General features: G+C 43.6%; 1 protein-coding gene across 1 annotated transcript in view; it reads right to left on the reverse strand.

Annotated features, from left to right (window-relative positions):
- The window catches only part of IQGAP2 (IQ motif containing GTPase activating protein 2), a 286,526-nt gene that overhangs the window by 137,373 nt on the left and 125,007 nt on the right, over nucleotides 1-24,146 (reverse strand). The window contains exon 3 of the mRNA XM_027100794.1: nucleotides 4,988-5,144. Within this exon, the coding sequence (XP_026956595.1) occupies nucleotides 4,988-5,144 (157 nt within the window). The remainder of the gene's footprint in view (nucleotides 1-4,987; nucleotides 5,145-24,146) is intronic.

The raw sequence follows: 24,146 nt of genomic DNA on the forward strand, positions 1-24,146 counted from the left end.
ACAAGGTTGATATTGTTACTATTTTCCCACTTTACATTGGAGGAAACTGAAGCTCACAGAGGCAAAGTTAGTGGCGAAGCCAGATTCTGAGGTGTTTCGGTTCTACAGCTCATGCTACTGACCACTATGTACATGCTTTCCCTATCTAAGGCCCATCTAAATGTTCAATGCGCGTTTATTGTACGTCTGCAACTGTCAATGCACTGTCCAGAGTGATAGTGTTCTTTGGCTTCGAGCCTTATCAGACTGAATCCTCTCCAAGGAACGCCCCTCCTACCTCCTCCTCTTTCTCTTGGTCATCCTAGTTGGCTTGGGAACATTCATCCTTCAAGCCCCACCATGGAAACCTTCCTGGCTTCTTTACCAGCCCAACCCCCTTTAGAATTGACCACACTATTCTTGGTTGGCTCCTACCGTCTACCCAGCCATCTTCTCTTCACCGCCCTCCACCCATTTCCAGCCCCTTTCCAGGATTCACCCTTTGTTTTCCCTCTTGAATCCACTCACTTCTTGTCTCTGCAGGCTACTGTCACCTGTCACCTGGACTGAGTAATCCCCTCATGCACTCTGCCTGCATGTCTACCCTCCGTCCAATGTGTTCTCCACATAGCAGCAGAGAAATCTTTCTAAAGCACATACTGTACCATGATGTCTCTGCCAACACTGAAACAGCTTCCCCCTGTACTTAGGTTGAAGTCACTCATTGTACTTAGGTCCTCCATGTGTCACTGAGTAATCTGTCTCTGCTTCCCTCCTGGTCTCATTTCTTACCACTGTCCCTCACTGTAGCCTTTCAGCCACTCAACTTGGCCAAGCTCTTTTCTTCCTTGAGCTTCTCACAAATGGGTCCCTTCTCTCTGGACCATCCTCCCCATTCCCTACCCTTAACTCTCCACATGGACGAGTTTCCTCTCATTCTTCCAGCCTCAGAGTAAATGTCTCCTCAGAGAAGCCCATGGCCATCTGTCAATAATTCTGGCTTTCATTTCTTCCTTCATACACTTATCACAATTCACAACTGTCTATTTTACTCACAGTCTCTCTCTCCAACTGACCATGAAATCATGTCTTACCTGCTGCCCAGTCTGCCACTGGTGCCTGGAACAGTGGCTGCCACATGGTAGGTACTAATAAGTACTGTATGGATAATTGAGTCATATCCTTTACGTATTTCTATCTTAGGACAATTTTATCTGCTTTCTGTATAACTTTATTAAAATGTATTATATTAATGTGTGTCTGCCTATAGTCAAACCTTTGTAGACTCTAAGAAAAAAACTGCCTGGGGTGATTATTAAGAATGCAGCTTCCTGGGTCCCTGGCTAAGATTCTGCCTGACTCAGTAGTCTGGGATGGGGCCCAAAAGTTGACGTTTTTACACACACCCATCAGGGGGTCCCACAGGAAGTTTGAGCATCACACTTAGAGGAAGAGTTTCAGTAAATATTGAATAAAGAATAGAAGACGAGAAACGGAGCACTCTGGCTTACTACGAACTACTGTCATTCGTTCCTTCACCCAACAGCTATTTCCCCAGCACACCCTATGGGCCAGAACCTGCACCATTCACTGGGGACATGACAGAGGAGACACACACAGTTCTTGCCTTCATGAAAAATAATCATTACAGTACTCCGTGGTGTGTCCTTGTGTGCATGGCATGACCATGCAACTCAGACCTGGAAGGGGGGTGGTGGGAATGGTCAGGGAAAGAATACTCATCACTGGAAGGTTTAACTCTAATACCTAGCATATCTTTCTAAACCTAAGTTAATGAGGGGCCAAGGCTGTCCATAAGCTGGCAGACAAAGAGGATGGGGCAGCATGAAAGCTCCCATCTACTTAGCTCAAAGCCATCATCAGTGCCACAACTGAGGCCTTGCGATTCGGGACAGAGCTTTTGCATCGGGGACACGCTGCCCAACAGGTGGGTCATATTTTACGGCTGCAGTCCAGGCAGACCCTGCAGTGAGCACCCAGGCTCACTGAGCTCATGGTTTCCAGGTGGCACACCAAGAGACGGGCCTAGGTTAGCAAGTGTTCCCTTGTGTTTCAACGTCTCTCGCAGTCCCGTGATTTAGTGCTCCTTAGAAAGGACCACGTGTGTGACGGGCTTTAGACCTGAAGAACACATGAACGGGAAGCTAAGTCTCCTGCCCACTAATACTGGTCTCCTTTCATTTCTGTAGAAGAAATGAAATGGCCTTAACATAAAAACTTATGATTACATGGCAAATCACTGACAATTTCCATTCAAGGACACTTTCAAGGATTTAATAAGAGGAGAAAAAGAAAAGCCTTTTTTTTTTTAAGAAAAGCCTCTTTTCTCCAGTGAATTAACAGAGGGGTAGTTTCCATTTGTCCCGTGTTTCTCCCACATCACAGCTGGCATCTACCACCCTCCATCCACCACCTCCCTTCTTTCCATGCCTCTCCTAGCAGCCTTTCTTCTGTGCACCCCAGTGGAGGCCTGGCGGCACGGGTGACAGCAACATAGAACACTTCCCTCTGTCACGATGTTTTGCTCAGGGATGTCATCATCTGCTTAGGCGCCACAGGTATTTTATTTTTTAACAAGAAATTCGAATCACTTCCCCGTCCCCATCCCAAAGAGAAGCTGCTACTGATTCAAATAATAGGATCTCTGATGCCAGGAGGAAACAGTACCTGTTTAAGTTGCCATGAGGGGGTCCACAGCTAAACTGGGAAGAGACACCTATATTCAAGGTGTATAATGTGCCAGGAGAGGGAAGAATCAGCCCACCCGCTGCTCTGAGTCTCACCTTCACTAAAGGTCTGTCTTTCTGGCCTGATTCTCACTATTCACACATCAAAATACCCACAATCCCTTTCCAGGGAGGCCTGGCGCCAACTACACTTTAACTCTATCATCAAATCTACATGGCTGGGGCTTCCCTGGTGGCACGGTGGTTGAGAGTCCGCCTGCCGATGCAGGGGACATGGGTTCGTGCCCCGGTCCAGGAAGATCCCACATGCCGCGGATCGGCTGCGTGTGAGCCATGGCCGCTGAGCCTGCGCGTCTGGAGCCTGTGCTCCGCAATGGGAGAGGCCACAGCAGTCAGAGGCCCGCGTACCGCAAAAAAAAAAAAAAAAAAAAAAAAAAAATCTACATGGCTGTTAGTACTAATAGGCCTAGATCTTGGTAACTACCATAACAGTAATGAAAATAAAACAAAAATCGTGCTCTAAAATGTGGATAAATGTTCATTCATTTTGTGACAAGGGGGATACAAATTATTTTTTACCGTGTCTGAACTTTTAAAGTATTCCTCGAAAAAAAAAACAAACTTTAATTTTGGCTGGCTAAGTCATTTGTTTCACTTAAGTCTTACAAAAGGTCGAAAACTTACTCTAGGGAGAAACATCTAGAGTTAATAAACACATGACTTAATAAACTCAAACTTATTTTAAGATATGCAAACACTTCTATTCATAACGTTATTCAAGGCAGAAACTTTTGCTCAATTCCCTTTTGGGCTAGATGATGAAAAGAGAGTTGTCAAAAAAGATGTCAATTCATCTTGTCTACTGTTAGCATAAACCATTACTCAAACATTTGCTCTGAATTCAATATACACATTTAAAAAATAAATTTTGTCTCAATAACAACTGAAGGGTAGTATGACATGCAATAAATGGAAAATCATTCCATTTTCAACTATACTTAATGTTACCCTTGAAATTTTAAGAGAAATAACTTTTAAGGATACTTGAAAATCTGCAGATAAAAAATACTGATAAAAAAACCAAACACAATATATTAAGAAAATAAAGAATCAAGTTTCAAAGAAGCTTTAGAAACCCTGACCCAAAGCGGAGAATGGATCACATGTTCCAGGAGGGAACAGCACACATTTTTTTTTTTTTTATTTTTTGGTACGCAGGCCTCTCACTGTTGTGGCCTCTCCCGTTGCGGAGCACAGGCTCTGGACGCGCAGGCTCAGCGGCCATGGCTCACGGACCCAGTCGCTACGCGGCATGTGGGATCTTCCCGGACCGGGGCACGAACCCGTGTCCCCTGCATCGGCAGGCGGACTCTCAACCACTGCGCCACCAGGGAAGCCCCAACAGCACAAATTTTAAAATTCCCTTTTGAAGACACATATAATGAAGGGGTCTTTCAGGCTGGTGTTTACTTTTTCCTCCTTTACTTCTTAATGGAAAATTTCAAACATAAAAATTGGACAGAATAGTATAATGAACTCATTTGCATGCCTCATCTAATCTCAACAACTATGAACTCATGGCCAGTCTTGAATCATCTGTCCAACCGCCTCCCAGTTATTTTGAAGCAAATGATAGATATATCACTTTATCTGAAAATACTTAAACATGTATCTGAAAAATATCAGAATTTTTTTTATTAATACAAGATTGGTATTTATTTTGGTTTGGTTTTCTCACCCATATGCCTTCCCAAATTAGCCATGAAATAATTCTTAAAACTAGTTGCATATAAAAAGGGTAGTCTTAATTTGTTTTAAACACCAAAAGGAAAGGAGTTCCTGACTATTCAATGTCAGAATTTTTTTTTTAAATCACCTTGGGCCTAACTCTTTAGGGCCACAAGTTCAAGTCCTAGTTGGGTACTTTATTCCTTGATGAGAACAAGGGGAGTAATAAACTGTGTTGATGGTGAAAAAAGGAGGGGTAGAGGGCCCCCCACTCTTACAGTTACTGGCACTAATAAAATGACCTCCATGAAGGAATAATGGGGGTGGGAGCTGGGAAGCCCCATAGAGCAGAGATCTCTTGGCCTCAGACCAGAAATAGACAAATGCTTTGCTTTTAAAATTGCTGCCACCTCAGGAATGATTATTTACAGGCTTAAAAGACCAAGGACATCCCCTTTCCCCACAACCCATCTCCCACCAAATCCTTATAGAAACACTAAAAGAAAGGAAAGGAAGGGAAAGACTGAACTTCCACTTTGAGCTGGAGGCCAGACCAATTAGATCTCAGTTACCTTGTAACGTGTTTGTTCCACATCATAGATCTTTTTGTCCGATACCATTTTGGGGGCAAAGAACTTGGCTAACTTTGCAAGGTAAACTCCGTTCCGGAGCCCTTCTTCCAGTTCAGTGGTTGGTGGCAATTCTTCCACTAAGCAGACTTCCATCCACCTAAAGGGATAAAAAAACCTTAAGGTGACTCCAGTTCAAGTAACTTTCTATAACTGAAGAGATGCAGTATCTTACTACCTGTGATGGAGACATTAACAAAGGGAGCGGGATGTGAAACATCTTTAGGTGTCACAGATGGGAAGAGAGAACTTTCTGGGTGGGACAAGAATTCAGAACACACAGGAACAAGGGGGATGACAAGCCCAGAGGCGCTGAACTCACTTCCAAGCCAGAGCTTGTCGACTTCACTTTTATCAGAGTCTCTGCCAATTCTCTTTTGTGCCAAAGAGGAAAAAGGCCAAAGCCTATTTGTATGGGTGGAATGAGTCTTGCTGACATTACAGAAAAAAACAGTTCCAAGTTTATGAGCCCTTAGTGGAGGACATTCTTGTAGGGGTTATGCTGTGGGGAGAGTGTAGTCCCAGGTGCAGTAAAATTTGCAGTTGCCTCAGTCTGGAAATGACTACCAGGAAAGGTAGGAAGTGTGGAAAAGGGACAGTGAAATTCAGAAAGCAGACGTTGTCTTCTTTAAATAGGGCACATTCCTTTTTCCAATACCAGGAACTTATTACAGCATGCTTACCTTTTTTGGGGAAGCTATTTACTGGATTTTGAAAAAGATGAGATTAAATCTTGGGACATTGTGCCAGTATTGTAGAAAAGAGAGCACCAAGGTCACTACTGGCTCAAAAACACACAGTGGGAGGGGAGCCAGGCCAGTTCCCATTTCACACTGGTGTGCTGAGAATCTGTGGAGCTCAGAGAATAATGCGCTTCCTATCCATTCTTGAAGAACTCTTCACTACCGTAAGACCCAAGAGGCAGGGGTGCAAGCTCTCACCTCCCTGCCACGAACCCACCGCCCAATCACCAACTATGAGTGTGAGCTCCACACCTATATAGCCAGTCCCCGCAGAAGATCATTAACAGCGACAGCGCCGATCCCATCAACACTTGGCAGTCGGGAGAGGGCTGTTCTGCAGTATTAACAACCGATCGTGATCCAAGCAGTGAACACTGTGAAACGTCTCAATCGCTCGCAGCTCTGGCCAACATCTTTGAAAAGCTCAAAGAGTCCCTAATAAGCAAGGAGTATTTACTGACCACTTATTTAGGCAATGTAAAACGTGGAGTATATGAGAAAAGCATAAACATAAGCCCTGCCTTCTAAGAGCATTAAGCATAATTGAGACGGCAACACAATTGTGGGGAAAAACCAGGGAGCCATGTAAGAGAGGCTATGCTGCCCAATGCTACATGTTAGTGCATAAGAAGAAAAAGTTGGGGAATAAAGGGGATCGTTGGATTATCACTGGAGTAACAGGGAAAACAGTGAGAAGGTGGTGGGATCTGGATTTGGCCTAGAAAAGGGGAGTCTTTGGAAAGGCAGGGGAAGCGCTTAGGAGCTGGGGAACAGGACATACTAAAGCCATAAAGGAAACATGGCTGATTCACAGAGCAAACCCAGAGAAGACTCTGGGCCTTTGGGGTTTGTGGGAAGAAAGGAATAACGCTGAGCACATATAGTGAAGTGAGGTTCTGAGGGAACTGGCGTGAAGACAAGTGACGACGTTTGCTGCCACAGGAAGCAGGGAGCTCTGGGCATCTTCGCAGCAGAGGAGTGACAGGCTGACAGTGGTAATTAGAGAAAAGTAATCTTGTATGATGGATGCCCCAAAGATAAAGCGCTCTGTCAGCCTCTCCCATTGTGAGGAGTGGAGGGACTGGATGAGACAGGAAGAAAGGGGAAGGAAGGAAAACAAGAGGCATTTCAAGGAAACGGTAACAAGACTTGGTGACAGCTTAGAAAGTGCAGGAGGGGGTCAAAGGAAAGAGAATATTCCCAGCCAGGGAGAGGGGCCCCATGTGGAGGGAGGACTCAGCCCCACATCCACTGTGTGACCCCAGGCATGCCCCCTAACCTCTCTGGGCCTCATTTTTCTCCTCTGCTAAAGGAGCAGGAGATGAGAAGGATGGGATGTTAAGGTCTCTCCCAGGTCTAACATCCTAGGGGGACTGGGGAAACTGGGAGAACAAGGAACTGATAAAATGAGATGACAAGTTTGCTTTCACATAACAAACAAGGGCTTCAAATGAACGTAAGAGTACCAAAGCCTTGATGAATTTTTAAAAATGTAAGAAATCAATAACAACATTGCCTTTTTGATAAAAATCTGGCCAAGTTAAAAGCCACTGCACTAGACCAAGTTTCTAGTCGAAATAAACTACAAATTACGGCATTATGCTACTTCACATTAAAACAAACCTGTTTTCAAATAATTATCTTGAAAAAATGTACAAAATTGTTTCTAACACAACAGTATATAACTGCTTTATAATAATCCCGTAATCGGGGGTAGATGTATGAAGGGTGGCAGAGAGGTAAATTGACAATTTGTAGTAGGAGTGGGGGAGATAAATTGACATTTGGGACCGAGGGGCAGGAAGTTAAAATAAAAACAACTCTGAAGTGTGATATTTTAGACTTGGTCTTACTTTTTAAAAGGATAATCACCTTAATTTTTGTCTGTGTTAGAATATATGTGTAGTTGGCTGAAAACACTATTCTAAAAACTTAGGTTAACTATAGCCTATTTAAAATGTAGCCATTGCTAATGCATATGACATCATGAAGTACTCAAAGGCAAAAGCCATCTCTTCTTCCTTTTCATAATCCCTTTGTCCTGGAAATGTATTTACAGATAGTGGACACCCAACAGATTGTTATTAAATGAAAGATTCTGACTGCTTAGGAAAAACGTTTTCCAAGCATCACCGTTACATCATAACATCTTTTAGGACACTGCCACTGACTTGTAAAGGTAGCATTTTTGCAACATTAGGCATCAATGTTTCACAACCTTGAAAGTCAAAAGAAAATGCTATTACCATCAATGGTAACTAGTGTTTATTAGCACTATTTTATTCTAGAACCTGGATTTAATACTTGACGGGGATTATCATTTAATCCTCGAGCCCACCCCATAAGGAAAGGTGCTATTAGGATCACCACTTGCAGATGCTAATCTGAGGCCCAGAAAAGCCAAGGCCATAGAGCTACTAATTGAAAGACATCAAAAAGCTCCTCTAGGAACCCTCCTACACTGTGGGTTGGAATGAAAATTGGTGCAGCCGCTATGGAAAACAGTACGGAGTTTCCTCAAAAAACTAAAAATAGAGTTGCCATATCATCCAGCGATCCCACTTCTGGGTAAATATCCGGAAAAAACTTTAATTCAAAAAGACACATATACCCCTATATTCATAGCAGCACTGTTTACAACAGCCAAGACATGGAAGCAACCTAAATGTCCATCGACAGATGAGCAGACAAAGAATATGTATGTGGTACATATATACAATGGAATATTACTCGGCCATAAAAAATGAAATAATGCCATTTGCAACCACAAGGGTGGACCTAGAGGTTATAATTTTCACTAAATTGAAGTAAGTCAGAAAGAGAAAAACAAATACCATATGATATCATTTATATGTGGAATCTAAACTATGACACAAATGAACTTATCTACAAAACAGAAACAGACTCATAGATATAGAGAATAGGCTTGTGATGCCACGGAGCAACTAAGCCCGTGCGCCACAATTACTGAGCCTGCACTCCAGAGCCCGGGAGCCACAACTACTGAGCCTGTGTGCCCCAACTACTGAAGCCCGCGTGCCTAGAGCCCGCGCTCCGCACCAAGAGCAGACACTGCAATGAGAAGCCCGCGCAGCGCAAGGAAGAGTAGCCCCTGCTCACCGCAACTAGAGAAAGCCCACGCACAGCAACAGAGACCCAGTGCAGCCAAAAATAAACAAATAAAAATAAATACATACATTTATTTTAAAAAAAAGAGAGAGAGAATAGGCTTGTGGTTCCCAAGGTAGACGGGTGTGGGGGAGGGATGGATTGGGAGTTTGGGATTAGCAGATGCAAACTATTACATACAGAATGAATAAACCACAAGGTCCTACTGTATAGCACAGGATATTCAATATCCTGTGATAAACCATAATGGAAAAGAATATGAAAAAGAATATGTATTTGTATAACTGAATCACTTTGCTGCACAGCAGAAATTCACGTTGTAAATCATTTGTGCTTCAATAAAATTTTTTTTCAAAAAGCCCCTCAAATTCCAATTTTTAACTCTCACGACTCAAACAGAAGAAGGCAGTCTCACAGCCTAGTGTAAAATACAAGTGGTAACAGGACACTCCAGGCTCCTTCCAGAGTAGGAGTAAAGGCCCCATGGTTTGGAGATGCAGACACTTTCACTCTTCAGTGTAAGGTCAGAGCATAGTACATTCGCTGTCCAAGTGGAGCAAACGTCCTAGGGTTCCATTTATTCCCTTGGAACTCCCTCTTTGTCGTCACCTACCTCACAACTGTAAGTGACAGACAGCCTCGGCTGCGTCTTGCGGGTGCTGCTGTAACTGGGTGCTGGGTATGGGAAGCTTAGAGTCTGTCTAAATGGGGTCACCTCCTCGAGAACTCTGGCAAGACCAGGCAGGATCTCTAAGAGTCTCCTCATAATATACAGCTTGGAAACTTATCAATTATTAGTCAGTATATGATCAATAAAGTTTGAATGATGATAGCAAGACCATTCTTCTGGAACAGTCAGTAAACTCTGCTCCAGCATAACCAGCTAGGCTGGCTCCCTAACACTGCTCTCAGGGTATTAAACTACCTCACAGGGAAGCAGGGGCCATGATATGCAAGCTTCTAAACTAGTACCCAGTCATCACGTGGGCTGAACATCCTTTGGACCTATGTTTCAAAAGCCTCCACTCTCCCCTCCCCCTGTCTGCTAGCAGGATGCTAAAGCTCAGGGCAACCTTGAAAGTAGGTGGAAGATCGCCCATCAGCCTGGGTCCCTGAGGAACCTGGGGACCTGGGTTATCTGCGTGGTAAGGAGCCTCCTGTACCCCCTCATGCTCGCCTTAAGCTACTGAATGTTACCTGAAAAAGAATTACATTTCTACTGCCAACCTCAGCCTCAGTGGCTTATCTGTTACAAAGCTAGTGTTACCCCGCCAAATCAATGCAATTCATTAAGTGAGATTTTTATGGTCTGTTGGGGTCAAACTTCCTGTCGCAATCACAATACAGAAAACAACTGGCCTGATGTTCAGGAAGTCTGGATTTCCAATCACTAGCTGGATGCCCTGGAACAGGTCACTTAAAACTCTGAGCTGAGTTTCAGTCCAAGAGTGTAAAATTATAAATGGAATTCTGTACGACACTAATTATGTGATTTCGTTGTGTTTAATAACAGCTTTATTGAGAGAGAATTCACACACCATATACTCTTTTAAGATGTATAACGCAGTGACTTTTAGCATAGTCACAGGGTTGTGAGACCATCACTTAACAATTTTAGAACGTCTTCATCACTCTGAAAAGAAGCGCTATAACTCATTTACAATATTCCCTGTTTACTCCCAATTTTCCAACCCACTAATCTACTCTCTGTTTATAGATCTACTTATTCTGGACATTTCATGTAAATGGAACCATAAAATACATGGCCGTCTGTGACTAGCTTCTTTCACTTACCATAATGTTTTCAAGGTTCATCTATTGTGTAGGATATATTAGGGCTGCATTCCTTTTCATTGCTGAATAATATTCTGCTGTATGGATATATATCATATTTTATTTATCAGTTTAGGGACATGTGGGTTTTTCCCACTATTTGGCTACTATGAATAATGCTGCTGTAAACATTAGTGTGTAAGTTTTTGCAAGGACATACGTTCTGCTTTTTCTTGTGTATATACCTAGGAGTAGAATTGCTGGGTCATAAGGTAACTCTATATTTAATCTTTTTTGGAACTTCCAGACTTTTCCAAAGCAGCTGCAACATTTTACATTCCCATCAGCGCTGTGTGAGGATTCTAATTTCCCCAGCTCCTTGCCAACACTCAGCTGTCTTTCTGATTATAGCCATCCTAAGTAGATACAAAGTGGCATCTCATTATGGTTTTGATTTTCATTTCTCTGATGGCTAATGATATTGAGTATCTTTTTATGTGCTTATTGCCCATTTGCATATCTTATTTAGAGAAACGTCGTTTCAAATCCATTGCCTATGTTTTAGCTGGGTTTTTTAAAATAATTGAGTTATAAGAGTTCTTTATATATTTGGTATACAAATCCCTTATCAGGTACATGATTTGAAAATATTTCTTCATTCTGTGGCTTGTCTTCTTGCTTTCTTGACCGTGTCTTTTGAAGCACAGAAAGGTTGTAATTTTGATGAAGCCCCATTTACCTATTCTTTTTTTCTTTAAGTCTTTATTGAATTTGTTACAATATTGCTTCTGTTTTATGTTTTGGTTTTTTGGCTGCAAGGCATGTGGGATCTTAGCTCCCCAATCAGGGATTGAACCTGCACCCCCTTGCATTGGAAGGTGAAGTCTTAACCACTGGACCACCAGGGAAGTCCCCCATTTATCTATTCTTTTTTTGCTTGTACTTTGATGTCATATTTAAGAAACCACTGCTTAACTGAAGGTCACAAACACCTATGTTTTCTTCTAAGAGCCTCATAGTTTTAACTCTTATATTTATTATACCTTCTACCCATTTTGAGTTAATTTTTTGTACTGGTGAGAGGTAAGGGTCCAAATTCATTCTTTTTTTTCTTTTTTTCTTTTTTTTTTTTTGTGGTACGTGGCCTCTCACTCTTGTGGCCTCTCCCATTGCGGAGCACAGGTTCCGGATGCGCAGGCTCAGTGGCCATGGCTCACGGGCCCAGCCGCTCTGCGGCATGTGGGATCTTCCCGGACCGGGGCACGAACCCGTGTCCCCTGCATCGGCAGGCGGACTCTCAACCACTGCGCCACCAGGTAAGCCCTCAAATTCATTCTTTTGAATGTGGACATCCAGTTGTCTCAGCACCATTGGTTAAAAAGACTGTCTTCAATTTGACCTGAAAACCCACAGAAAACCAGAATTGGCCTGTGTCTCCTCCTGCTGCCCTTGCATTTACTGCTTCTTCCCTGTTCCTTCCATTGGTTGCTCATACTGAACCTCAACACCAATATGTGAACATCTCATCCCAAACCAGAGGTGAAGCTATTCCTTATGAGCATCTTCAAGGCTGTCGCAGAACCTTATTTTCCTTTCGGGGGGTGGGGTGGGGGGGGCAGGAAATGGGGCTCTTTTGTATTAGTATTGCTTGCGTTCTCTTCTCTCTGCAGAAGGAAAATCTGAATCACTTACCAGGCAACAACAAAATGGAGGTAAAAGGAATTTCCTTTCTATCATTCAAGCAGACTGTCTTCAAATTTGTTTTTTTGGTTTTTGTTGTTTGAGTTGAGATGGTTTTCGTTAAGTAGCTCTGTGTGGAAAAGTACCAGGTCCGTTCCAAGTGAGACAGGGAGAAGGAGGGGTGTGTGGCAGGGGAGGATACTGGGAGAAGGATGAAGGGGAGAGAAAGGTAAAAACTTTCCAGTTTTAGGTTAAGGCCAAAGAGAAAAATAATTAATGTCATTTTGTCTTGCAAGAGAACCAAAAACAAACAAACAAAACAAAACAAAACCAAAAGCCAAAATACCACCTCACAGAAATCTGGAGACAAACCATCCATTCTATTGTGCTACTTTTTGCTTTGCAGAGCACAGGGAAGTTGCTTCACTGAGGCATTTGCTATCGGAGTTGTTATTCAGGAAATCTCCAACTATAAATCTTGGTCTCTATCATACAGCACTGTATGAAATAAATGTCCCCAAAGTAGAGCTGCTGGCCTAGAAACAGAAAGTGTGTTTTTTTCTGCACAAACCCTGTTTTAATGTAGTGCCCTAATCCGTGAACTTTCAAGTACTACAAGTCAATTTCTCTCCCGAAACATTTTGAAAATCAGCATATGAAATATTTTACAAAAGGATAAAAACGACCAGCTATTTTTACGTGTACAGTGTAACTGGTCACCTTTTGTGCCAATGAGAAGTATAATGTCAGAAGTCAGGGTTAGATTCAGTTCTTACGGTAAACCTTTCCATTCACTGGAGGCTGAGGCAAAACTGTCACAACGAGGAGGGGAGGGAATAAATTAGGAATTTGGGATGAACAGATACATGCTGCTATACATAAAATAAACAACAAGGACCTACTGTATAGCACGGGGAACTACATTCGATATCTTGTAGTCTATAATGGAAAAGAATCTGAAAAAGTATACACACACACACATATTAAAAAACTGGATCAAAAAAAAAAAAAAAAAAAAAAACTGGATCACTTTGCTATACACCTAAAACACTGTAAATCAACTATATTCAATTAAAAAAACAAAAAAACTGTCACCGCAATTCTATCAGCCTAATTAGCTCAGGGGAACAGGGATGTCGAAAAACACATATTGCACAACTGAGGCAGGCATCCATGGGCCCCCAGCCTTCTCTCATACAAAATTTATTTGGTTCACTATAAGAAAATGATGTGAAATATTAAAATAATGCTAATTATTTTCTTTAAAACACAGACTTACAATACCATGAAAAGAAGCAGTATATGACTCCAAGACCTAACAGGCATGGAGCAGGCTTTTGAGGACGTCTTTCTCATTCTCCTCTTTAGGAAGGAGATGATACAGCAACCCTCTGTCGAGTTTGGCAAGCATTTCATGAACTGTGTTCCACAGAATACTGGCTCAGTGAGATGCTAATACTGTCCTGGTGGGAAAGGGGGCCAAATGAACTTAGAAAATGTTGCATTCTATGTCTTCTCTTGAGGATTCATAAGTTGCATTAGCATCCTGAAAGCTCAGAGAATTCCTGAAGTCAGGAACCAAGTTTACTTTTTGATGCAATGTTCCCCCCCAATATTTTTTGACCATGGAACTCCTTTTTCCCAAATCACTTGGTAATATTTCATATGATGAAATGACAGGTAACTGATAAAAGCAGTACAATTTGGTGACTAAAATCATGGCATTTGGGCTCACACTTTCTGAGTTCAGATCCTAGTTCTAGCATAATACCAGTGACTTCTCTGTAAAATAAAGATACTTAAACTATCTACCTTTGGAGGGCTTTTGTAAGGAGTAAATGAGAATCTGTATAATATATTTAGCACTGTGCCCGGCACACAGTTACAACCTGGCAAACATTAACCACAATTATTATTAGCATGTCCCCAACTTTGAATCTGGGCTATTTGCTCACCAGATGTGTAACCTTGACAGATTAATTAATCCAATTAATATTTTTGAGCATCAAGTACTTTCCAGACCTGGTTCCACATGGTGAATCAGGCAAAGTCCCTCAGTTTCCTAAGCAGTAAGTCATATTCTCACCGATGTTAGGATGTCACTAGTTCAGGAGTTATGGAGGATTAAATGAAACACCACCAGTATGGAACCTAGCAGATAGCTGGTGCCCAGATGTCACTCACATGGTTGCCTTCTTTTTTATCTATTTTTTAAAATAAATTTATTTATTTATTTTTGGCTGCATTGGGTCTTCGTTGCTGCATGCAGGCTTTCTCTAGTTGCAGCGAGCAGGGGCTACTCTTCATTGCAATGCGCGGGCTTCTCATTGCGGTGGCTTCTCTTGCTGCGGAGTAAGGGCTCTAGGTGCGCGGGCTTCGGTAGGTGTGGCACATGGGCTCAGTAGCCGTGGCTCACGGGCTCAGTAGTTGTGGCACATGGGCTTTGTTGCTCCGTGGCATGTGGGATCTTCCCGGACCAGGGATGGAACCCATGTCCCTTGTGTTGGCAGGCAGATTCCTAACCACTGCGACACCAGGGAAGTCCCTCCCTTCCCTTTAAATAAATTTTTCCAAGAATCTCTTTGGTGAGTTATTTCTTAGAAAATGATATTGAATGCATTATTTTAACCCTTCTTCCTCTATGTTTCTTAAACATAGGATAAGGAAAATAGAAATAAGTGGAACTCCCTGAGGCATTTATGGATATAAGAATGCCTGCAAACTTTATAGCCCAATCTGCAATATGTCTGATTAACTTTTGAAAATTATTTTGAAAGAAATTTTGAAAAAAATTTGTTAATTACTTCACCGCCTACACTGTTGCTTAAATATATGCTCTTCATAATTCTTCCTAACTCCAGGCACCAATCAGATATTTACCTCTCGAGGAGGTGACCCCATTTAGACAGACTCTAAGCTTCCCATACCCAGCACCCAGTTACAACAGCACCCGCAAGACGCAGCTGAGGCTGTCTGTCACTTACAGTTGTGAGGTAGGTGACGACAAAGAGGGAGTTCCAAGGGAATAAATGGAACCCTAGGACGTTTACTCCACTTTGACAGCGAATGTACTATGCTCTGACCTTACACTGAAGAGTGAAAGTGTCTGCATCTCCAAACCATGGGGCCTTTACTCCTACTCTGGAAGGAGCCTGGAGTGTCCTGTTACCACTTGTATTTTACACTAGGCTGTGAGACTGCCTTCTTCTGTTTGAGTCGTGAGAGTTAAAAATTGGAATTTGAGGGGCTTTTTGAAAAAAAATTTTATTGAAGCACAAATGATTTACAGCGTGAATTTCTGCTGTGCAGCAAAGTGATTCAGTTATACATATACATATTCTTTTTCATATTCTTTTCCATTATGGTTTATCACAGGATATTGAATATCCTGTGCTATACAGTAGGACCTTGTGGTTTATTCATTCTGTATGTAATAGTTTGCATCTGCTAATCCCAAACTCCCAATCCATCCCTCCCCCACACCCGTCTACCTTGGGAACCATAAGCCTATTCTCTCTCTCTTTTTTTTAATACATTTATGTATTTATTTTTATTTGTTTATTTTTGGCCGCACTGGGTCTCCGTTGCTGTGCGCGGGCTTTCTCTATTTGCGGTGAGCAACTCTTCCTTGGGGTTATGCTCATTTAGACTAAAGGGGACAAAGACAGGGCAACAGTGAAGGAAGGCTGTCAGACCTCTGGGATTCTAGGGAATGGGACAACAGAGCTTTCTGGCTGTGTTATCCATCTGGATAAGGGAAGAATGACCCCGAAGGAGATTCAGAGATTGAGAGGGCTGCCACTCCCACCACAGGCCCAGACCGGCTCCTCCTTAAAGGGCAAGGTTATCTCTTCCTGGGTTCCTGTGGGTCTGGAAGGCAGGGCCACCAGCCTGGTGAGCCCAAAGGACAGACCACCAAGCGGATTATTCTGGAGGCTTAAAATCAGAATTTGCCCCGCTACATTTTAGACTCGCTTGGGATCCATCACCCCCTTTCTTCTTTCTAATTTCTCGCTTTTAGAATGGGAATGTCTATTGTATGGCTGTCCCTCCTTTGTAATTTGGAAGCACAAAACTTCTGGGTTGCATAGCTTCACAGCCTGAGAGGAATTTTTGCCTCAGGACGAATCACATCTCAAGTTTCATCCACACCTGATTTAGATACTTTGGTGAGACTTGGAACTCAGAGTTGATGCTAGAATGGGTTAAGATTTGGGGGCTTCTGGGATGTAGATGAATGCATTTTGTCTCTGAAGAGGACAGAAATTTGGGGGAAAAAGGGGCAGAACGTTGTGGTCAGAACTGTGTCCCCTCCAAATTCATAAGTTGAAGTCCTAACCCACACAGTACAAGAGAATGTGACTGTATCCAGAGAAGGGGCCTTTAAGAGGCGATTAAGTTTAAATGAGGCCATTTGAAGAGGACTTAATCCAATGACTGGTTTAAGAAGAGGAGATTAGGACAAAGAGAGACACCAGGGCTGTGCACACACGGAAGGAAACCCAGTGAGGACACAGCAAGAAGGCAGCCATTGGCAAGTCAAGGAGAGAAGCCTCAGAAGAAACCACTTCCACAGACACCTTGATCTTGGACCTCCAGAACCACGAGAAAATAAATTGTTGTGTAAGCTACTCAGTCTGTGGTATTTTGTTACGGCAGCCCAAGCAAATAATACACTAGCTAAACCATCAACCCCCACCATCCTCTAAAACTCCTCACCCAATTTTATTTCTCTTCATTGTATTTCTTACTACCTGGCAGATTGTATCATATTTATTTGTTTGACAGACTCACCTACTTAGAATGTAAACGCCGTAAGAGCAAGGCCCTTGCCTGTCTTTTGAGAGGCATACAGTGCAATGGTTCAAAGCACAAACTCTGCAGGCAGAGGCCTGAGATGGAACCCAAGCTCTGCCACTTACCAGCTGTGTGCCTTGGGGAACGGACTTAACTTGTCTGTGTCTCAGTTTCCTAATCTGTACGCTGGGGATAGTCATAGTCTGCTTCAGAGGGCCGTTGTGAGTTGATGGAAAAAAGCACAACAACAGTGCCTGGCACGTAATAAACACCTTGAGAAGTAGACAGCAGAGCTTTTACTGCTCGGTGCTATATCCCAGGACCACTCTGCCCAACTGCCAACACAAGTCACTGTTCCCATCTGTCCTTCAGCACTAGTTGTCTGCCACGCACACTTCCGTGGGGCTGCAACTAAGCCAGCATTTTGCTACGTCCAACATGCCTTCTCTCCTCTTGGCAGTCTGCAACATCCCACCATGGCTGATCCAAGCCATCCTCCGCTCCCACCACCCCACCAGCCCCTGTCAACACACACACACATCTTATTATTGCCTTACACAAGTTAGGGGTTTAAACGGTATTTCGTAGGAGCTCTACAAATATTTATACATGTTCCCAAGCCAGGTTTCCACTCTAATGGAGCTCCCTCGATCCTGATAATGCCAACCACAAATGACGGCAGCTCCCATGGGATTGGCACGTTGCTCGGCACTTAGCTGACACTTGGCACTTACGTGAATGTATTCTCACGCTAACCTGATGGGATCGGTATGATTCCCGTTTACCAGGGAAGGAAAGAGGCTCAGAGAGTTAAGCAACTTGCTCACAGCTACACAGCTAGTAGGCTGAGATTCCAATACAGATCGTCACCTCCGTAGCACACGTGTCTGCCACACTCTGCTCTGCTCTGACAAACTGTCTACGATGAACTCGGTGAACAGGGCTTAAGCTACCTGCCTAGGAAGGTTCACTTCTTAAGAAGAAACTCACAGTGGAGCCTTCTCCAAAACCAAAACAGGCCAATTCAGATCTTCATAGACTCTGTTTTCCCAAAGCGAGGTGCGATAATACAAGATGAAGGTGAACATCTCTTTTGGGACGGCTGAAGAGGCTGCTGTCACTTTCAGAGGTGTCTATGGGGTGCAGCTGTGCACTGGACTTTGGGTTCTCAAAAATCTGGCTTCAAACTTGGTTCTGCAATTTATTAGTCATGATTACCTTAGTGTGCAACCATTTCCCTGGGCCACAGTTTCCCCTTTTCAAAGATTAGGTACAACACCAGCTACCTCACAGAGATGTTATGAGAACTAAAACAGATACCATCTGTGGAGTCACCTGGTAGAAGAGTACCCAGCATGCAATGGGTGTTCAAGAAACAAATGTTGATCAAAAGGAAGAAAAAGGAGTTAGGCAGGTGAGCATCAGTTTAAAGTGTAATGTTCCAAAGGATCCACCAGATACCACCTGTTCTTCAAAGAGCATCTTTCCTAAGCACCTAAGCAGCCTGGCTGTGCTGACCTGAAAGTGTAAGATGCAAAGTCCGCTGGATGGAGGCCACTGGGGCATACAACACCCTGTAGTGAAACCAGCGGACCCAAGTGCCTCGGAGACCTGAACTCAAAAGTTGGACTCTGTCTACTTGGCTTCCTTAGAACTTGCTACAGGGGAGACGAGGCTGTCATGGTCATTTGCAGTGCAAAGCACCTTCCATTTTGGAAGGTAACCGTGAGCTGGGAACAGAGAAAAAGTAAAGAAGAAAGAACCAGAAGAACTGGGCAGGGGTTTCCTGCCAAATCAACACCCACTGGAGGCTTCCACACAAATTTTGGCCTAACCAACAGCTGAAGACTTGATGAAGCAGATTCTCCTTCCTGGGTTTGGCTGCATTGTGCTCATGATCTAACCACAAAATAATCACCGTTCTTGCACTTTTAGACAGTTTTTGCCTCAACGCAGGCAGGAAAATGCAAGCAACAAGCTTAATAAGATCACTGTAAACTTAGCTAATTTACCACACCCCTCCCTACCCGCAACTCGCCTTTTTACAGCCTTCTCCTACTTCCTAACCAAATACTCAATAGGGGATCTTTTTTTAGCACAGGCTCTGGACGCGCAGGCTCAGAGGCCATGGCTTACGGGCCCAGCCGCTCCGCGGCACGTGGGATCTTCCCAGACCGGGGCACGAACCCGCGTCCCCTGCATCGGCAGGCGGACTCTCAACCACTGCACCACCAGGGAAGCCCAGGGGATCATTTAAATAATGAACACTTTAGAACACCAAGAGAATTCCATAGCTAAAGCCAGGTCAAATTTCAAAATATAAGACACATAATCAGTCAAAACAGCATCCAGGATGAATTTCCCTCCTTCTCCGATTCCCTTTAAACTACAGGTATCTTGTGCTCAAAGTTAACCCTTTTCTGGCAATGGGGAATAAGACAGAGATATGAACGCTGGTTCTTCTAGAGTCTAAAAGATCAAAAAAGAGTAGCTCTTAGTAGTAGTCAAGTACAGCAGGAGAAGACACCATTGGTAAGTTTAACTGTGAGAAACGTCATTTTAGTACCATATCAAGAGTCCCTTCCTCCCCTAGCTGTGTCCTCTGCCCAGCCCTTCCTGATTTCTCCCACCCCCACTAACAGCTGTACCAAGGAAGTGACAAACAGGGACCCACTAGATGCCATCAATCACTGTCACTAAGAGGAGAATGAAAAGAATCCAACATATATAAGGCTTCCCTGGTGGCGCAGTGGTTGAGAGCCCGCCTGCCGATGCAGGGGACGTGGGTTCATGCCCCGGCCCGGGAAAGAATCCAACATATGTTCTCACAAACGCCTCCCCCTCTCCACTCCCACTCCTCCTCACCGGTACACAATCTTTTTTTTTTTTTTTTTTGCGGTACGCGGGCCTCTCACTGTTGTGGCCTCTCCCGTTGCGGAGCACAGGCTCCGGACGCGCAGGCTCAGCGGCCATGGCTCACGGGCCCAGCCACTCCGCGGCATGTGGGAACTTCCCGGACTGGGGCACGAACCCGTGTCCCCTGCATCGGCAGGCGGACTCTCAACCACTGCGCCACCAGGGAAGCCCACCGGTACACAATCTTTATAAGCAGCCAGTCCCTTTTTCACAGCCCTTCAGTGGAAATGGATGAGGAGCAGTTAGCAGAAGCATCCCCAGCACTACTCTTTTCCTGTGTGTCTATATTTACAGTTCACACGCTTCCCAGGCAATACTGAAGCAGGGCTTCACACCAACTGGCTATGGACAATCCCGATCACGGAGAGATGAAGGACTGATGATCAAAGCAAGGCTGCGTTCAGTGCCAGGAGGGATGGTGGGATAGAAAGGATGCGCAATACAGGTAGCAGATGGTGCTCTCCCCAACATGTTCTCAAGTCAGAAAACCTGGAGTTCCTTATTTCTCTGCTGACCACTGTGGCACTTGATAAATCAATTCCTGTGGCAACAGCTCTAAGTATGACACTCTAGAAAAGGATGTTGTAAATGGAAGACAGACACTTGCATTCATTCCTGGGAATAGATTGAGAGGCAGAATGTGGCAACTTGCATCATAAGTCATAGAACAAGTTTTCTCTTTGACTCCATAATGCCTTACTGTGCATCTATCATGGCTAAATAATGTAAGAGAACTAAAGCAACAATAAAAGCCCAATTGTATGCATGAGGATATTAACTGCAGTGATATTAAAAAAATAAACAATTAAAACACTGTTTCACAGAAGAGATTGTGAAGTTATGGGACATAATACAGATGAAACACGTAGCCAGTAAAATGTATGACAACTTAGCAAAAGGGAGGGAATGTTTCTGTAGTAAAGTGAATCAAGCAATGATACAAAAATATGTGCTTTTAGTTATAACTATATCAGGTATGTCTGCATATGAAAAATTTAGAAAAGTTGATATACTAGGTTGGTGGAATTTTAAGGGTCCCTAATTTTTTTTGAAATTTTTGTAATAAAAATTAAGACAAAAGGAAAATCAGGCTAAAAGTCACCACAATTAATTCAACTATTTTCCAAACCTCAGTTGTGCCACACGAGAATAGGTAGCAACAGACCAGATGCACATCTACCAATAAGGATGGAACTTTCAGAGCCTAGGGGAAAAAATTCAAACAGAAGGAGACAGCCTTTATTTATTAAAAATAGGTACCCACAAGATGAGATACATTACAAGACTACATACAGGCCTAAATGATGCACTTCATACATATTTGAATGGTTGCCTATGGGAGGGAGGGAACTAGGGAAAAAAGGAAGTAACTCGTAGGGGCCCAGGACAAACCAGTGGCCACCCCGTGACCAGTAAGACCACTGCAGAGTGTGATTGGCTCAACCTTCGCACCTGATGTCCTCAAGGAGGGCCAGTCACAGTTTGAAGATATTGGAATAAACTGTTACAATTTCAGGCTACTAGACATTTCCTCTCCAGGACATGTCCCACACTCCAAAACAGTAGTTTCTTTATATGACAGCCATTCTTTCCCACCCCAGGTTCTAATTTTCCTTCTATTTAAAACGAGATTAAAAGGCTGCAGAAGGGCTTCCCTGGTGGCGCAGTGGTTGAGAGTCCGCCTGCCGACGCAGGGGACACGGGTTCGTGCCCCGGTCCGGGAGGATCCCACATGCCGCGGAGTGGCTGGGCCCGTGAGCCATGGCCGCTGAGCCTGCGCGTCCGGAGCCTGTGCTCCGCAACGGGAGAGGCCACAACAGTGAGACGCCCGCGTACCGAAAAAAAAAAAAAAAAAAAAAGACTGTAGGAAATCATCATTACTGAAAAAGATTTAATCATGTTGCCAATTGTGCAAATAATTTTGTTACAAAATTGTATAACAATTGTATAGTAATATATGCGTGTATAATTATAAATGTAGTAATATAACCATATGTAACTATTCAGAAATGATCCCTTATATACTACAAAAGAAACCGGCAAGAGTGGCTACATCTGGAGAATAGAACCAGTTAGAAAAAGGACGTAATTTCCACTATGTACTCCCTTTTCAGACCTTTAGAATTTTGTACTGTTCACGTCTTTTCCTCATTTATCTACTAGGTGGTTCCTTCTGCCCTTCAGGTGTTAAGAGTCCTTTGTATGTTACAGACGTTGGTGCTTTGTAATATAATTTTTCTAGTGGTTTTTGTCTTTTATATTTTCTGGTTTTGCCTTTAATTTGACCAAATAAAAAATTTAAAGTACCTACTTAAGAGAGCGCTCACTCTGTACATACCGTATTACAAAATAAGCTTAAGGAGAAAATGCTCCATTTATACCAGAACCAGTAAGAAGCCAACCGAGCCCTCTTCTCTAAGCTCGATGATCCCAGTTTCCCGGAGCTAGACACCTTTCCTCCCAAATCCTGTTGACCTCGCGAAGCCCGAAGCAGCTCAGCAGGTGGCCGCATTGCCTGGGGTGCTCGCTGTACTTCCTTGATTTTATATGTAGCTTAATAATTAATTAGAGCCCTGCCACTCAGAATATCTTCTCAGGACCAAAGGCAGCCGGGGACTGCTGTCTCTGTCAAATTGTCCCCACCCTTGAGTCTCCACATTTCTTGGTTCCGAGAAGTAGAGATGCACCTTTGATCCAAAGGCAGGACTGGGGGCTCCAGAATCCTTACACCTCAACAAGGCATGTTAAAAAGTTGTTTTCAACTAACATTCTTTTCTTAGAAGGCAGTTTCTTTACTGTTCGCTAACTCCTGAGTCAGAACAGCGGCTACCTGCGGCAGAGTGGCCTTCGAAGCAGGAAGTGGGAGGAGAGGGTCCACCAGGCCAGCACTGCCTTGGACCCGCCAGAAAGCAGGGCCTGCAGGAACCACCCCTACAGCATGTTCTGGAACTGAGCACCCTAAGTGCTGTCCACAATGAGTTCTCACTGAGAAAGCCTTTGAGAAGTGTAAGAGTTTCCAGACAGATAATTAAGGACCATTTCGATCGTCTAACAATTTCATCATTGTTCTCTATTAAAACTGACATCCGAAATAGACAACTTCTTTCTGTGGCAAACCCTTACAGAAGGGGGAAATGCAAGTCTACAGGAATAATAAACAATCTTGTCCCACCCACTTTGGGAAAAAAGCAACAGACATGTGGAACTTTTAGGGGGAAAGGGCAAGAAGCAGCCAAAAAATGAACTTCTATGTAGTAAGAAAATCAAACTCCGACTCTATAGCTGAATATTATGTCCCTGTAGGAAAAAGTAGACAGACAGGAAAGGAGTGATGGACACAAAAAGAAACTGGCTGAAAAGTAGGAGGCACACACACCACAGTCTCCCCGCTCTGGTGGTAAGCACAAATCATAGGGACTAACTGAGTGACCAACAACAAGGTTTCCAGCTCGGCTGCCTGGAGAAATGGCCAAGGGAGCTACAGAGAAAGAACTTAGAAAGTGGCGGCTGGGAGGCAAGTCAGCCTAAAGCACCCAGACGTATTCTCTTCTTCTACCACCACCAAGTTCACTTAAATGTTTCACCTTCAATGCACTCATTAGCGACCACACAGAGAGACAAAGAAACAGGATGAAAACCACGAGGAGAGTCACGCGAAGGGTTTCGGGCACAGGACCTGGTTACAAGAGAACACTATGACACCCTGGCGTTCTTAGGTTTCAGGAAATGTGGCTTGATGGACAGTATAGCCAGCTCTGTGCAATCGCAAATCACGCAGCCAGGGGGTTCTGGGGCTGGCTTGGATTTCACAATGCCTCCATCGCATGGCAGCCTCACCTAGCACCTTCCAGTACCGACTATCTGTGAGACACAGTATCTGAAGCCGACTGGCTATCATCTTTACAGTCTAATATTTACAAGCATTGCTACCTGTATTTCCAAAACACAGATATAAACTGTGTTTATGTCTTGAGCCATAATTCTAGTATATCATAGAATACTACTAAACACTCACACACACGCAAATATAAATCGAGCCCCTGCATAGGTGAAAAGCAGATTTC

This window comes from Aethalodelphis obliquidens, unplaced genomic scaffold (assembly GCF_003676395.1).
Source record: "Aethalodelphis obliquidens isolate GAN/ISIS:26980383/991018 unplaced genomic scaffold, ASM367639v1 scaffold4, whole genome shotgun sequence".
NCBI classification, from domain to species: Eukaryota; Metazoa; Chordata; class Mammalia; order Artiodactyla; family Delphinidae; genus Aethalodelphis; species Aethalodelphis obliquidens.